Source organism: Rattus norvegicus, chromosome X (genome assembly GCF_036323735.1).
Source record: "Rattus norvegicus strain BN/NHsdMcwi chromosome X, GRCr8, whole genome shotgun sequence".
In the NCBI taxonomy this organism is placed as follows: Eukaryota; Metazoa; Chordata; class Mammalia; order Rodentia; family Muridae; genus Rattus; species Rattus norvegicus.
The window spans coordinates 27,214,812-27,233,146 of NC_086039.1; the positions used below are offsets into that span (position 1 = coordinate 27,214,812).

Below are 18,335 nucleotides of genomic sequence, written 5' to 3' on the forward strand. Positions count from 1 at the left end.
TTAAAAAGTCTTATGTGAGTTTTTCAGTGAAAGATCACTGGACTCTCCACAAGTTTTTGAAACCTAACTTGAAAATTACCTTGATGTGACTCATTACTAGTGTCCAGAGGCAAATAGAAGGAGACAGAAACTGAAGAGTGTTTCTGGAATGAACAAAACACAAGAATGGGCTGGGTATGCTCACAGATAAGGGCAAGTCCCCTTGGTACTCCCCTGTTTGGAGATCTAACACGGATCTTGTGCTAGTATCTGAGCTGTTTTGGCCAAGAAGCCCACTGACTTAACATGACTTTTCCCTAAGTTTCTCCCATTGAAGCCTTTATCTGCCTAACAGTATATGTGTCTGACACCTATGTGATGGCCAGAATGCTACTCTGACCACCTTGTTACCACATCTATTGTTTATGGTGTGATATTTCCATATCTGGCATGTGGTCCCTCTCACAGACTCTACTTTGACCACTCAGAGTTGACCCACTGTTGTGATTCATGATTCTCGTGAGTAACCACAGAGGTTCTTTTAAATGTTTCCTCAGCTTATGACCTTCAGGTGGCCTTCTTTCTCCCCTCGAATGTTAGCTAGACATGATGAGTTAGCTTCCTGAACTAACCTCATTTCCCTTTAGATTCTTTCTCACTCATCCATGCCAACCCCTTCACCCATCAGGCTGGCTCTCTGCATGCCTGGGACACTTGCTTTTAGTACGGACAAAAGCTTTTCCTGGACTGCTAGAATCTCAGGGGATCTGTATGTTGACCTGGTTATCTTCTTCTTAAGTTCTTTTCCTTCCCCTCTATATTTTGTATTATATTTCTTTTGAGCCCTTTGTTTTAAGAGGTCCTGCTAAATGATATTCACATTATTAAAAGGAGTGTCCACTAAGCAGTTCAACACCCACTTTCTACTAGCTTCATTGCTGGCACTCTGTGATCCTCCCAGTCTTATGATGGATTAAAGAACTTCCCAGTTAAGGGAGGATAGATAGAGTTACACCTATTTGTTTCCTTAAATAAGAGTGAGTACACACTTCTGAATATTTGATATCAAACTGAGGCATTACTAGATAAGAGAGTTAGCACTTTCTTTCTGAGGACTTAGCAGTTCAGGAAGGAATGGAATTGTGTACAACTAGAGTAGGGTTCCATCAGCAGTATCCTACTAACACAGACATAAGGTACAGACTGTGCAACTCCTGTCAGACAGTACCAAGATAGCAGTAAAATGCACAAGAATGGGATGGAAGCAAAAGGAACATTGTTTCCAGTGATGGGGTAGACCTAGCATTCCTAGAGGACCTGCTGTTGCTAGCAAGTAGCCAGAAGCTTCCTGATCTGCATTCAAGGCCTTTTCTAGAACTATCAATGTAAAATGTAGTGGCTGTAACAAAAATATTTATTCTTTTGGTTTTAATCTTCATTTTTAACATAGAGTAGCTCTAGAGAACTGACAGCTCTTTTCTCCAAGATGATGGTTTAAGGTGTTAGCCTTTATTCTTCTGCTAGTGTATTCTACCGGCATTTCAGTTGATCACCAAAAATGGAAACCTTAGGGCAATATGATATAAATTTGATGATAAACATCTCTTAAATGTCTCTGACTGGTATCTTTTCCCCCTTTCCCCTCAATTTCTTGAAAAAAAAAACTATAAAGAGGATTTGGGAACCACATTTGGCTATAGTCTTAAGGTTTCACTCAGTAGGCCTTGGCTGTGTGTATATTGTTAACCTAGTGATGAAGAGGATTAGTACTAATAGGAAGAACCTTGTTTGGCCTTCTCATTGTATTTCTTACAGGCTATGTAGCCCTCAGCATGTTATTCAAGTATCCTGAAGCTATGTACAAAACATAGAGTACGAGTATGGAAAACTAAAGATTGTTGAGTCTCTGTACTGTTTTTTTCTACACTGCATAAGACCTTTTGTCCTTCTTAGTATTACATTTTATTCTTTCTGAGAAGTGATCACATTTCTATTAGTAGAAATATAGCTCATGAACACTGATTTGCACTCCTAATAATAAAACTAAAAAAAATTAAGACAGTTCTTGGCAGATATCTATGCATTTTCTTTATGAAGGAGAACATACTAATATTTTATAAAAGAAAAGATAATTGAATGGTCATCTGAATTTGACCAGAATTTCTATAAACATTTAATTTTAGAGACCAGGACTCATTCTATATCTCAGGATGACCTGAAACTTATTATTTATTCTATTCTTGGATTTAAGGTGATCCTTCTGTCTTAGTTTTCTCAGTAGTGTTTCTGAACTTTTCAAAATTAGAGGGAAGTCTTAGATAAGTAAATTTTACAGAACGGGAAAAAAGAGATTCCCTTCTCATTGAAGGTTTTGCTAGATAACAATTGAGTGCGACTGTAAAATGGAAGCAATTTGAGTTTTATGAAGTATTTTCTTGTACACAATCTATTTCTTCCCACTTTGGCCACTTTGTGACAGTATGATGGGTGACACACTGCACAGGAGGGACATCACCTTACTCTATGATTCTGTGCAAATTTTAAAACTAGGGAGTATATGGGTGAGTATTGAATCCTTGCCCTGCCACATATTAATTTGTCATCTGGACACTTAGTTAATTGCTCCAAACTCCAACTTCTTTATTATAAAGTCCAAGAGGATTATACTTATCTTATAGATCTGTTCATGGCTTAAATGAATACCCAGTGTAAAGCATGCAGCATGATTCTTTCATCTACTAGGAACTTGATATATTGAGTTATTTTTAGATACTATTTATATCATAGAACTTATGATATGATTGAATAACATAATTTATGTAACAGTGCATTTTGTAATAATATGCAACTATTTTGATAATGGATTTTTAGTGGCTCTTAGTTTTTGAAAGTGTCATATAATTGCTTTCTTTTTTAATAATTATTTTTACTTTATGAATGTTTTATCTGCTTGTATGTATGTGTACCATGTGTGTGCCTAGTATCAAGGATGTCTAGAAGAGCACATTGAATCTCCTGAAACTAGAGTTACAGACAGTTGTAAACTGCCATATAAGCATAGAGGGAACTGAACCCGGGTTCTCTACAAGACCTGGAAGTGCTCTTAACTGCTAAGTCTTCTCTCAAGATCCTTCCTTCACAATTTTTACAGCAAACACTTTCCCCATTTCCTTCTAGGCAAACAAACTTACACAAAATAGGAAAGCTGTGGAGATTGTATGTGGTCCAGAGGCCTACTTGTGTTAGGTTCTCTGCTCTGTTCCAGAGTATCCCTGAAACAGGAACTAAACAGCTACTCTGGTATATTCTCTATATCTATATCTATATCTATATCTATATCTATATCTATATCTATATATCATAGCACATATGTGGAAGTCAGAGGACAACTTCTTTTTTTACTTATATCTCATTCCTTTCTTTTTTCTTTTTTCAAAATTGGATATTTTTTATTTACGTTTCAAATGTTATTCCTTTTCCCAGTTTCTCCTCCATAAACCCCCTATCCCTTCCCCATCCCCCTTCTTCTATAAGGGTGTTCCTTCTCCCCAACTACCCCTCCTTTTGCCTCTTAGCCCTGACATTCCCCTGCAGTGGGAGATACAGCCTTGGCAGGACCAAGGGCTTGTTTTAGTGCCCAACAAGGCCATCCCAGAGGACAACTTCTTTTTTTCTGTTGAGGCAGGGTTGCTTATTTCTGAGGTGTTGCATATCAAGGTAATTTAAGCCATATGCCTCCAGCCAGTTTTCCTATAGGCTTACCTTAGGCTACTACTATATTTGGCTTTTAATGTAGGTTCTGTGGTCCAAACTCAGGTCATCATCAGGCTTGTATAGTGACTGCAGTTACACTCTGAGGCATCTTGCTAGTCCCTCATCTTTATTGTTTTTCACTGTCTCGTGGTCATTTAGGTAGAGCTGTGGCTAGAGCAAGGTTCATGCCTTGAAGTTCATTTTCATTCTCTAAAGGCTTCTGAAATGCCCACTATTAGACTAAATCACACATGATGCTGATGAAGTAAGGTCTTTTTCCCTTGATATGATTGATGTTCCTGTTGTGCAACCTAGTGCCACGGTAGGCTGCTGCTGGCCCACTACTAGGTTTAATGGTAGCCAAGCTTAGGGGCTCCAACTAAAAGCTGCAGGGCACCCACCACATTCAGATCTAATAGAGCAGCAGGTATAAGCCTGTATTTAGCTTTCACCATGGAACATAGTGTGTGTGTAGCTATGGATACTTATTGATACTCATCTTATGCCCTTGGAAAATTACATTTAGTATAGTCAAATTTCCCTTCTGTCCATGAGGTTGGTTGCAGGCCTCGTTCTCTTTTTCTGGAATAATAGGAAAGCCAAATAGCAGAGGCAGTGGCCATTGATGGTTAGATAGCAATTGAACTTTCCTGGCTTTCGGGTTTTTTTCTGAAGATCACTTTCCCCTTTTCTATAGATTTAATCAACCTACAGAGAATTCAGTTTATGATTAACAACAATATAGGGTAAAGCATTTCATGAGAAGATTAATACGAGACTTATTATTTGAATAAGCCCTGCAAAAAACATTTGGTGACTTCCTTGGCCATGAGTGATTTAAAATGTATGGCCCTTGAATTTTTCTTTGTGTTAGAGACTTGTTGCTCTTCCTACAGTATGTAAGATGGAAACATATATGAGATTTCCATGCTTTATGTGTTCCTGAATTGTGGGTCTTGATGCTGAGATGGATAGCTGTCAAGGGACTTTGGGTGGGTGTGGGGGGTGTTGGAAATTGAATTCAGGTCTTCACATATTTTAAGCATATGCTCTAGTCATGAGATACATTCTAGCTCCAGAAGAAGAACAGGAACTAACTGCCAGCATATATTCTTAAATTAGACATGGGTTAAAATAATTTCATCATTATTTGGGGGTGTCTCTTTGTCCTTCAGTAATTTCATAACAAAAGCCTTCTCTATCATAGAATTTTTTCTACTGTCCAGTCATGGGTCTTTGCATGTATTGAAGCCATGGACTTCGTTTTAATGGTAACTGCTTTATATGTCAGTGAATGATAATTAGTATAAGAAGCGGCTTCTCTAACCTTGTGGGAGATAGTTGTTGGATAAATTAATTTTTCATTTCTACCTGTAGATGATCAGGTTCTGCTGATTATCTAGTCAGTTTCTAGGCTCCCTGTCTATCACACCATTTAGGTTTGTAATATCCTCTGTATCTACAGACACACACACACACACACACACACACACACACACACACACACACACACACACAGAGAGAGAGAGAGAGAGAGAGAGACCTTGTCTTATTTTGTTTTAAGACATAGTCTTGTTGTATATCCCAGGCTGACCTCAAACTTGTGATCCTCCTGTATCCTCTGCCTGACACCTGCCATATATACCACAGTCAATAGAACTTTTCATATTTTATGGCTAAGTTTCATGACAACCATCTGGTTATTGTGGAGTTAAAGCTAATTGTCTCAATCAGTTGGATGAGGTATTAAGAAGGAGCCGGAGTGGAGATCCTTTTTTTTTTTTCTTTTTTTCTTTTTTTTTTCGGAGCTGGGGACCGAACCCAGGGCCTTGCGCTTGCTGGAGATCTTTTAAGAACAAAGAAGAGGGGGTTGGGGATTTAGCTCAGTGGTAGAGCGCTTGCCTAGCAAGCGCAAGGCCCTGGGTTCAGTCCCCAGCTCCAAAAAAAAAAAAAAAAATAAAAATAAAAAAAGAAAAAAAAAGAACAAAGAATAATATCTACCACCTAAAGTTCAGTTCATGCTCATGTAATTTAACTTTTAGCCTATAACACTGTAGTTTAAAAATGTATGCAGCTCGCTGACAGGAGCCAGATATAGATCTCTCCTGAGAGACACAGCCAGAACATGTCAAATACAGAGACGAATGCCAGCAGCAAACCACTGAACTGAGAATGGGACACCTGTTGGTGGAATTAGAGAAAGGACTGAAAGCGCTGAAGTGGCTTGCAACCTCATAAAAACAACAATACCAACAACCAGAGCTTCCATGGACTAAACCACTACCCAAAGACTATACATGGAGTTACCCTGGGCTCCAAATGCATAGGTAGCAATGAATAGCCTTGTTGGGGCAACAGTGGAAGGGGAAGCCCTTGGTACTGCCAAGGTTGGACCTACAGTGTAGGGGATTGTTGGTGGGGGGAGCAATGAGGGTTGGATGGGGAGGGAAACACCCATATAGAAGTGAATGGGAAAGGGGTTGGGGATTTAGCTCAGTGGTAGAGCGCTTGCCTAGGACGCGCAAGGCCCTGGGTTCGTTCCCCAGCTCCGAAAAAAAAGAACCAAAAAAAAAAAATAGAAGTGAATGGGAAAGTTTAGGGGGATGATGGGATGATGGACAGGAAACTGGGAACATTTGTAATGTAAATAAGAAATGCCCAACTTTTAAAAAAATGGAAAAAATACAGAACCTTTATATCAAAATAAGCCTTAATTATAACTGAAGTTGTATAGATATTTACCGTATTCTATTAAAATATATTTCCTATCAATAATAAAAAATGCATGCAGCTGATTAAAATAATATCTAAGTAAATGTGGAGTCAGATTATGATTGGATTTAGGAGCATCATTATGCAATATGTGTGGTCCATTGGTGCATTTGTATCTGTCTTTTTATGGAAAGGACTTAGGTTCTGTCTTCATAAATGTTCATAGTAGTTGATGGCTATCAGAGTTAGGCTCACTGCTTCTATTGCTCTGTTCCATCCAGGACTCAGTTTCTTGCTTCTGTATTTGCTTGTCTGTTCTTTTTTTTTTTTTCGGAGCTGGGGACCGAACCCAGGGCCTTGTGTTTGCTAGGCAAGTGCTCTACCACTGAGCTAAATCCTCAACCCCTGCTTGTCTGTTCTAAGAATGCCAGTAGGTCAGGTCAACTCTGCTGCTGAGCTTTGCTTTGTGTTGTATCTTCTATGTCAAGGAATTTATTAATAATAATGAAATAGTAAAGTTGGCAACTTAATACTTTTTCTCCAATGAGTAAGTAGTTTTATTATACTGATATTAATCATTACAAACATTGCATTCTAGGCCTTCTGCCAGGTGAGTCCTTTCCTCATATATTCTCCTTAAATCTTATGACTGGCCTGTGGGAATAGTATTGTTAGTATACTTATTTGAGATACAAGGAAGTAGATCAAAAGACATGGTTGATTGTCCTAGGGTCCCATAGCTAATGAGTGGCAGTACTGGAATTCTACTCCTACTCACAGCATGCCAGATTTGTGTAGTGGAAAAGCAGGCAATTTAGGCTCGCAACCAATGATCCAGATCTTTAGGATAACCTGTGGGAAAACTTTTAGGCTCAGAACTTGTGTAATGGTGGGCTTGGAAGCTGAAGAATAAGGTAGCTAGTTTCCAGGGAAGGAATTCATTCCACATCCGGACCAGTTTCTCCATCGTTTTAGCCTCAAGGGCTTTCCAGATGTGAGACCTAGACTTGGGAGACGTGACAGAGGACATGCTCCCAAGACAGCCTGCTCTTGGAAGGTGGGGTCAAGTCTGGTCCTGTTTTATGTCCTATATCTACTACTCTGAGCCAGGCCTTCATGTGCATAGGTTGACTCAGTTGTGGATGAACAGACAAGAACAAGGAGAGTGGTGAGAATGAGGAAGGGGAAGGAAGGAAGTTTTGCTGGATGGATATTTCGACTGAAGAAAAATAACAGGGAGATAGAAAAGAGAATGATAAGTGATAGCTAGAATGAAATGTATGGAGAAGGCATACGTTTCCAAGTGTTGAGGGCTGAAGATATAGTGCAGTGGTAGAGTGAGCGCCTAGCCTGGGCAAGGTCCTGAATTTAATTCCCAGCGCCACAAGAGAAATTCCAATCTTTGTTCAAGTATTTTATTGAAACATACCACTTCTTGCTGTTTTCTGTATCCTCTCCTGGCATTACAAATCTCACCCATAAGTTTTTTTTTAATAAACATATTTGACCACTGATCTGAGGATTCTGAGAATAAATGAACAAACTTTGGTTGTCCTCCCAATGACGAACTATCCAATCTCATGTATTACTCAAGCCTGCTGCTTAGTTGGGGGTAGGGGCCTCCTCCCCTGCACAGGATCCTTCTGGATCAAAGGCAGATATCCATTAACCAGGTCTCAGGTCTTTCTGTTTCCTGAAATGAAGGAAAGTTTCATGGAGTCTTTGCTCTTCTGTGCCTAAACTCTGCTTTTAACTGTTTCTAACCTTGATGCTTATTGGTTTTTTAAAAGGATATTGTGATCTCATGTAGAATGGCTCTAATTTTTAATTTTTAAACAGGATTGACCGGAAAATGTCAAATACTCACACCACCTACAAACTGGATGAGGCCCAGGCTATTATGAGTGAACTCCGTACTATTAAGAAAGCCATTTGTACAGGAGAGAAGGAGCGACGGGATCTGATGCAGGTAAAGCTAAGGCTGCCTCCTGAAGACTCTGCCAGCCTACCTTTCTGTCATTTTTATTATATGCTATATATTTGCTGTATACATATCTCATAAGGACTGTATATGTGCATTTGGTTAATTTTGCCTGATAAATATATGATATAAGATATTATCTTATATAAACTCAAGATGACTGGCCTCTTCTAAAAACCATTGTTTTAGTTCTGAGCCAACTATCTGAGCTCTGTTGCACTTGTCCTTTCTGATTCTGATGTCTTCAACAATGCCAAAAGTGAATGGGTCCAAAGCCTAAAGAAATCGAAAACAATTCTATTTCTCTCGACCTCACAAACAAGCTCCATGTGCAAAAAGACATGATTTTCTGTAATTTTTGGCATACTATCACCCACAGGAGATTACTTTTGACCATGTAGCACAATGGGTGAAAAATCAGGTTATAAAAGTCTGGTCTGGGAGATGTTTTCATCTCTGGATTAGCTATAAAAATGTGAGGTGACATGCATCTTTATCAGACCCAGTTACTAATTAGGCATTTGGGATAGAAATGCTGTTTTAACTTAAGAAGCACAAACATTAAAAAAAAACAATAAAAATGGCCTCATAACTATTCTCTATTTCAGGTTTCTGTTACCAGAAGGATCTAGTTTTTCATTTACTTAAATGACTAACAATTTTATTTAAAGCATGTGCATTGAAAAAGATTCTTTTAGAAAAATCTAATGCTAATTGGTAGTAGGGTGGGGGATCTCTCTAGTCATAGGCTGTAAACCTCCATGAATCAGAAAAAAAAAAAAACAAAAAACAAAAAACAAAAACCAGCTACTTTTAAGAGAAATAAGCTATGCCATCTCCACTCATAGAACTTGTCTTACTCTTTTCCAGAGTCTGGCCAAGCTTACTGACAGCTTCAAGAATAGCTGCTCTATTGTGGACACTCTACCAGATTTCTCTCACAGCACAGGTTCACTTGGTAACTCTGGTGCCTCTCAGCAGTTTTGTGATGCTGGCTCTCAGACCGACACTGTAGGAGAGGTATGCTCATCCAGGGCAGAGACATGAACGTGCTCAGAGGGGACTCACTGACTTTGGTGGTGTTGTCACACATTTAACTTTTAATTTCTACTTTAGAGATATTTTAGTTGATGTGTGAGTAAATTTGAAAGTCACATTTCTCAATTTAAATATAATGGTACAGTGGTATAGAATGCATGTTGTCTTGTGATTAGGAGTCTTAAAAATGACAGTTGCCTTGAGAGCAGTAAACCTAAGTATTTTTTAATATCCATGACATTTTAGAGCTTGGCTTAGCAAATTATTTCTGTGAAGAATCAGAAAATGAATATTTCAGGCTTTGAAAACTAGGTAGTCATATCCTTGAATGGTCTCATTATACTGCAAAAGTGTCTTGGGTGAAACCTAAGAAAATGGGCTTTTTGGGTGTCAATAAAACTTTACAAAACCAGGCAAACAAAAATCAGGCAGTGGACTGGACCTGATTCCAGGATCAGATTGCTGATCTCTGGTTTGCGCAATGATTTTCAAAGCTTTAGGAATATACATTGTTGCCATTTCTTGTTCTGCTAAAAGAATATTAAGAAACTGATTTTTTTGAAGTTTGAAACAATTTTAGCATGCTTTACCTTGACAGTCAGAAAAGTATCAAATTAGGCACAAAGACCAAATTGGGAAAATAATCATTTGAAACTGGGTAGTTAATAAATAATCCAAGACTTACTGTTGTAATTTCATTGGATGAAGTTAGAAATTAATTTGCTATCAAATGGAGAGCAGTTTGGAGGGATTCTTTTGTTTTAGGGTCATTATGTAAACATAATGTGTAAACATTATGTAAACATATTACAAGTGGAACTTGTAATAACCCTAACACTAAATAAAAGAAAGCTTACAAGAGAAAAACAAACAGTTTGTGGGGAAAAAAATAACAGTTTTAGTTATTTGGTAGTTTGAATGTTTGAAAAATAGTACCTTTCGAGGAAAAGTATAATATAAATTATGAAATGATTAGGTGTCCTGGAAATAATTTGTTTTCTATTTTTATTTTCATTATTGCTGAAAATATATTTAGACATTTTTGAAGAAGCATATTTTATTTAAAAAGCATTGTTACCACTTGTAATACACAGACAAGAGTCTATGAGCTAAAAAACTTTCTGATTTTGCCTAACGGTTTTGGAATGGAGTAAGGAAGCAAGCACAAGACTCGTTGAGTTCTGGAAATGACTTTTTTTCTTCTTATCCTAAAGTTGATTTAGAATTTATAGCTCTTAATTAGTTTGAGCAAAACAGATAAGATCAAAGCTCTCTAATGATTTCATAAGCCATTCTAAAAATGTCAGGCTAGGGGTAGTAACTGGTTCTGCCATTCCAGCTGTAAAATGTCATGGTTTATAAGCCCCTGAAGTATACTGGGGTTGGCCCTAGGATGGCAGCTTTATAGCTGTTATCTTAGTTTAACTAGTTTTTTGCTTTGTGTGGATTTTGTTACCTTTAATATAATTGGTATGAAAACATTTAAGCCTAACTACTAATAGTATTCCTATCATTTATAGTGCAACTTGTAGGTAATCCTTCCCAGTCCAGATACTGCCTTCTCCTCCCCCTTTTTAATACCTTGAGTCTTGGGAGGTATTGTTTATCACCTTCTTTAGGAAATTAGTCTGTCTAATGTAGACCTTGGGATTTATGAGTACAACATCTAATTTTGTCACTGTATTCATAGAATTGGTTGCTAAACCCCTTGGAATACCAGAATCCATTAATGATTATGCCCCATATGTCAGATGGCATGCTATTTGCACAAATCCCCATATACTTCCTGCTGTTAATTGCAAATCACCTCTAGATGATTTATAATACCTGATGTAATACAGGTAGTTATTATATTATTATACTTTATGGAATAATGACAAGGGAAAATGTCTCTTCATATACAATACAGATACAACCATTGTGGACTTAACTATATTTTTGAACCATGGTTGGCTGAATCTATAACATGGAACACACAAATATGGAGGGTTGACCATGTTTTGTATTAACTGAAGAATTGGAGAATGTACAGTACAAAGCAGGAGTGGATGTTTTGCCTTCATGTCACTTTACAATAGTTGTCTAGTTAATTGGAATGCAATTCATTTTTATTCATTGCAGTGAGTGATATAATAGATGAATATATTAATATATACTCACATATACACATAGATATATATCATATATATCATGAGATATATAGTCCTTGTTTTGAAAGCAAAAATAATAAGTTTTAGAAGCCAGCAGTTGTTCCAGCCTGCCTTTTAGTCTTCAGCAGTCAGGGGTAGCAGCACAGTATTACTTCTAGTGTTCCTCCTAGACCTTTGAAAAATACAAAAATACACTGTAAATGATACTGTGTTTTTTTCCCAAAAGTTTAAGTGTGAATTTTCTATTTTAAAAACGTGTTTTTAATATTTTTTTCTCTTTCCTTTTTTGTTCCTTGTGTTCTGGAAAGTTTCTCTTTGATGATAAAACAAGACTTGTAGACCGTGTCAGACTTAACTGGCAATATGAAGAAGCCCGAAAAAGGTAGGAAGTGCACGTCTACACTTTGGCCTTCTGCTTGCTTGCTTTCTTCCATAGAAGCAGGATGAGCATGTCTCTAGTATGTGACTGCCCATATTTTACCAGAAAGCAAATTCTGATAAAACAGAAATGTCCTTTATTCTTTGAATTTTCTTAATATGCCTGGTAAGCTTTCAAGTGCCCTTAAAATGTGAAATTCTCAGTACTGAAAGTTAAAATGATGTGAAGCCTTTAGCGACTTCTTCAGGTTTCTCTGTCATATCAATCCCCTCCCTGCCCTCCCTTTCTTCCACCCTATAAGTAGCATCCATCTACCAGGCCAGTGAAAACAAACTGTCTTGCCTTTTCACATGCAAGATCCCTTAGACTGATACAGTAAATCATTCATCTTACCACCAAAAGCAGTTTGGTACTGATATATATTACAGTTCATTTGTTAGAGACAAGTAACATCATTTATGTTGATATATATTGTATTTTACCTACCTTCTACAAACGTCACATTTGTCTTTTCTCTTTCCATCCCTCACTCCAGTCTTTATCACAGGACATTTGCCAAATCCTTGCAAAGTACAGTATTTTTGCCTCTGTGAGTTTAGTGTGTTGTCTTCCTCAAGTGTTCATGGTCTCAATTTTTAATATTTGAATGGTTTACATGGCCTCTTCTTAGAGACATTTTCTCTATTATGCCTTATGGAAAGAGTCCGAAAACCAAATCATTTTAAAATTTGTTTCAGAAAACCATGAACCATAGATTTTTGTTTTTATTTTACTTTTATGTGCAGTGCTGAGGATAGAACCCAGGCATCACACATGTTAAGCATGTGGCCTAGCACTGAGTTAAGTCCCAGCTGCCCTATTACCTTTTATTTTCGTTAGGGTCTCCCTCATTGGCAAGTCTGGCCTTGAACTCATGCTATCCCAGAGAAGTCTTAACTTATGATCTTCTTTTATCTGCCTCAGCTAGAGTTATGGGCCTGTCCCACATGTCCCAGACTAAAGAATAGCTTTAAAAACACTTTATTCAGTTATAGGTTGCATATTATCTTAATATCTTGGGCAGAAGAAGAACAGAATACCAGATAGGATGAGGGACTTCTGAGAAGCTTGGCATTTGGACCAATGTTCATTGAGATTTAGAAAACCACCTTTATGAAACTGTAACATTAATAGAAAAGCAAACCATCTAACTTCCTTCTATGGTGGTAACCTAAATGAAAACCTACTTCTGTTTACTGGGATACATCACACCAGCTCTCCTAGGACTTTTCAGGGTGGACTTGTGGTTGGCATTGAACTTCCCAAGTTCATTGGCCAGTGCTGGTTACCTCCCTGGTCATATGCTTCATTTTGCATGCATTCTTTCATGGTAGCTTTGGGTGCTTGTGGGGGCGATTGTTTCTTCTGACCAGTCCTCTACTTCTTCGCTCCTATTTTGAAGTGGGACTGCCAAGTGTGGGTGCTGGAATTTGCTGTGTTGTATTAAACACAGAAAATAGATTATTGCTACACTTACAACCATAATTGTTATGTGTTGCTGTGACATTTACCAAACATAGCAAGTGACTTCTTTGTTCTAGAAATGGTGTCAGTACATACCAAGTCACCTTTTAAATATTGAAGTACATTTGGGCAAAACATTGAGGATTTAAGATTATTCAATGGGCAGGCACTACATTAAATCATTACATTTCCACCAAAGTATGGTGTTATAGTTGCTAGAACCTTTTTAAGATGTTTACTGTAACTACTTAGAAGAATCCAATACCAGCATTTCTGCATTAGCAGGAGAGTAGAGCCTTCTTAGAAATGAAAAACAAACAGGACTCCACAGGTATGATAAGGTTAGGTATCTCAAGATGGGGAGAGATGTTCTTAAATGATCTAAGGAGGCCTACTTCCATGATCCTTGTGAGATACTCTGGATGGTCAGAGTGAGAGAATGCATAATGATTGGAAGTAGAAACCAGCTACAAACTGGAGGAAGCAATAAGATGTATTTGTTTCTAGAGGTTCTAGAAAGAACATAGCTCTGCTGACCTGTGGAACTATGGTCAAATAGTAGTGTTGTTTTAAGCAATCATGGCTGTGGATCAGTTTGTTTGTTTTTATACTAGGAAATAAAATATTTTAATTCAGTCCTTTTGGATATTGCTTGCTATCACTGATAAAAGCATATCTTTTAACTTAGTCTTCTTATTAAAATGCTAAGAATTTCCAGAAATTCTCTCATGCATACTGTCAGACATCATGTTTTGTCAACTATCTGGACATCCCTTAGCCTAGTCACCTTCACACATACTAAGTGACCATTATACATACCCACTGTAGACATATATGTTTCATATATTTCATATATGAGTGGTCAGAAGAAACAATCGCCCCCACAAGCACCCAAAGCTACCATGAAAGAATGCGTGCAAAATGAAGCATATGACCAGGGAGGTAACCAGCACTGGCCAATGAACTTGGGAAGTTCAATGCCAACCACAAGTCCACCCTGAAAAGTCCTAGGAGAGCTGGTGTGATGCATCCCAGTAAACAGAAGTAGGTTTTGATTTAGGTTACCACCATAGAAGGAAGTTAGATGGTTTGCTTTTCTATTAATGTTACAGTTTCATAAAGCTGATTTTCTAGGTGAATTACTTTTGTCAGGTCTACGAGAAGGAGAAAGTGATGTTTTTACATATTTTGAGAAAGTCTTTCCTTCAGTGCCTAGAGCTGAAGTTGTTTTAAAAAATACAAGATTATCAAAACTGTAGATTTCTGGATAGTGAAGGGCTATGTGTATGCTAAGATTTACAAGAAGTGTCTAGGAGTAGAACTTGTAATTCCAAGTGATAGTGTGAGAATTCTGGAGAATTATCTGGCCACACTACCACTGTCAGACGAACCTGTTTCGTATTCAATTCTGAGTTATATGAAGTATCCCAAGAGGGCTACTCTTACCTTTCCTTCCCTCCTGTAATGACTCCTTGTTTTCCCAAGGCAGACATTATTAGAGGGATATTTTCACATTTTAATTTTTTTGGAATATTTTTGAAATTAGAATAACGAGTCTTCTTGAAGCAATCCGGATGACGCAGATGGATCCATATTTTTAACCTAAGAGCACTTGTTCCAGAACTGTGCACAATTTGTAGCCGTTCCCATGGAAACATTCAGCTCAGATAGGAACAAAACATGTGGTTAGTCCAGTTCCTGTGTCTTCAGTCTTGCTGTCAGGGTTGTTCCTGGTGTTCATCTGTTGTCAGGATCCAGTGATTCCAGTTGAGTTTGATTATTCACTTGGATTTACCACTTCTTTTCTCAAGTGACTTTGCACATGAGCTTTGACAAGTAAAGAAAAGCATATTTGCTATTGTAGCTCCATCTTTTTCATTTGGGCAAAGTTAAGGAGGTGAACTTGCTGCTTTTCATTTTAGAAAGTATCTCCCTAAGAGCTCTCCTTCTCAAGGGGAGAAAATGTTAAAGAGGGCAGATGAGGGATGGTAGTATATTGACAGGTACTTCTTGTACCATGTGTTCTAGATGGAGAATTTTCCAGGTAGAGGTTAGTGAAATGCACACTAGTCTGTCAACATTCATTCTGTTGAGGAGATGTTGTCATATTTTCAACTTAGATCTCAGCTGAGATTTTCTTTGACCTTTCTTTCGTAAAAGTAAACATTCACAAGAAGAAAACTAAGTAAAAAATACGTGAGCTATCAGGGCCTGGAACTGAAATATGAAGACACAAGTTTCTAAGTTGCCATTATGGCAGTAGGATATGTTATGGCTTGTCACCATCAAAAATGGACAATAGAGTTCCTGAAATTGTTTGCTATTCCAAAAAGCCACAACATTTTAAGAACATGGAAAATTATACAGCAGATTAAAGATTTTAGGTATAATTTGGGGTTACTCTTGATGTGCTTCCAATGTTTTTAACATTAAAAATACACTATTCTTAGAAATTGCAAACAATTGAAAAATTTCCTGTTAACTGTGAAGATCTGAGTAGTTTCTTCAGCCTACACAGAGATTTCCATTCATGGTTTAATATGTTTTGGTTATGACAGAAAAAACCACTTGATCAGATATCAGAAGTGAGCCATAGTTCAAATTTTATTTTCTGCATTAGACCTTCTCAGGGAACAGAATTTAAAAATCACTTAAATAAATATGAAACCTAAAGTGAGATTTTGCTTTCATTTCTTTACTCTCAGGACATGAAGAAACACATGTCTTAAAACTCTTAAAGGCATTTGTGTAAGATTATATGTATGCCATAAGATGTTTTACCTGTCAAAAAAGAAACAATAAAGCATATAGTAGATTTGTACAATAAAGGAAGAAGATCCCTTCGAAAGTTTAATTTAAAGTGGCCCTTAGGGTTGTTTAAAAATGAATTTGGAAAACGTGTGTGTGTGTGTGGGAGGAGTGGGAGTTCCATAAACTTTCAACATGATCTTGCTTCTCAAGCACTTAATTTCATTGAAATGACACTTCTAAGAAAAGCCTTTCTGGACATTGTTTTTCTACAATGGAATGATGGCTCTTCTTGGGCCTTCAAAAAGTGAATCAACTATTTAGCATGGATCTAGAAGGCATATCAGTGTTTTCCTTGAGGCATGAACTCTACTTCCTCAAGGAACCTTCAGTAGTATAGATGCTCCCTGCATGTGACTCTATTCCAGGCTCTTAGCCCAACAGAGAAGGCATGCTACTGTAAGGCCAGGGAACTGTGCTAGTAGTCAGTTGTTGGGAGAATCCTTTCTTCTGGTGCTTTTTGGCTTCTAGAAGAGACAGACCACAGACAGATATGCCTCTTTTGATTTGGCTGGAAGGGCTGAGAAGTCAACATCCAGAGTGTGGTCACAAAGAAGGTGATTGCCTTTTCCAATATGTCAGTATTCTAGATTCCGAGGTATCTTGAAAAGCAGCTTACAAGCATTGTTGTGAAGTTGGAATTAACGAGGAAATATTCTTAAGCATGGAAATGCTTGCCTAGTTTTCAGCATGCCCCAAACAACTTTTCCAGATGGGTCACAAGAAATTGTCCTCATCCGGATCTTGTTTCTGCTAGAGAGGTTGGCCCTTCCTAGCACATTTTTCCTGTGAGCTATAGTTATAGTACATGGTTTAACTTTGGCTGTTCTACTGTTTTAGTATGCTTGAGGTAAGCAGGCTCTTTGGAAAAGTTCCCTGTGCTTCTCCTTTTTCCTATAAGTTTTTTTGGCTCATTGATTTTTTTCTAGATAGCATGAATCCCTTGAGATTTTCCTGGGAAGGATAGAATTATCTGGAACTGGATTTTCTGCCACCGTCAGCCAGTTGAATTCTTGTAGATACCACTGACATAGAGCTGCCAGGCTTAATGGAGTCTTGTATTTAAACCATACGAAATTCAGTTTGCTCAGGGTTTGGGGGTACGGTGTATAGTTTACTGATGATGAGTGGTTACTTAGCATGTATGCTATCCAGGAGATGGTTCTGGTAAAACACACATCTACAGGGAGGGGCAGGGATCGAGGAAGAGAGGGGGAGAGGGAGAGGGAGAGGGAGAAGAGTGCACATCTATACACACAAACACACATACACACAAAAAAAAATACCACTGAAAACTCAAAAGGAGTGCTTTTGAGAATGTGCCTGTATTATACGTGTGACAGATGTGACTATTTTTTGGGTAGCTTAGCTAAGCTTTCCAAAGAAGCAGATAAAATGAAATAAAAATCTGCTATGAAGACATAGCCAATTTTCTCACTACTCTTCAAGTCTTTTATATTTAGTTTTTAAATTTGTCTTAGCTTATAGTAGATTTTTCTAGAAATTTTATTGGGTATAATGTCTGATTTGGCAATGAATTATTTATGGTCCTGCTCAGAGTATGTTTTCATTGAGCTTCAGTTATATATTACAGCTATAAATTTTAATTCCACTAATTAGACTTCGGTGGATATTTAAGCCCTGTTTAGTTGCCTCTGACATTACTTTTTTAATTATATGATTTGGCATCATTTCCCAAATATTAGCTTTAAGTTAGAAAACAACTTAGCTAATAAAGCTACCGATGCACAAGTAGTGTTTCTTTACCTTCCTGGAGAACTAGGCAAGAGTAAAATACATACATTTAAGCTTTAGCTTGCAGACCCTTTTCCTTCTAGGACTATGGGTTTCAGGTTGATTCTATATGGAGGGAATGAGTCTTGTCTAATTCTCCATCCTTGGTGAGTTCCTGTGTATATTATCTAGATTAGACAGAACGTTATTTGATACAGGGTTAGGCTACAGTTTATTTAATGCATTTGGTAACTCCAGTCAATTGGTGGTATCTAAGTGGAGCTCAGGTTTGAGAAAG

General features: G+C 37.6%; 1 protein-coding gene across 1 annotated transcript in view; it reads left to right on the top strand.

Annotated features, from left to right (window-relative positions):
- Wwc3 (WWC family member 3) overlaps window positions 1-18,335 on the top strand; it is a 117,429-nt gene that overhangs the window by 68,794 nt on the left and 30,300 nt on the right. Inside the window, exons 6-8 of the mRNA NM_001427611.1 lie at window positions 8,284-8,413; window positions 9,296-9,445; window positions 11,922-11,995. Of these exons, the coding sequence (NP_001414540.1) occupies window positions 8,284-8,413; window positions 9,296-9,445; window positions 11,922-11,995 (354 nt within the window). The remainder of the gene's footprint in view (window positions 1-8,283; window positions 8,414-9,295; window positions 9,446-11,921; window positions 11,996-18,335) is intronic.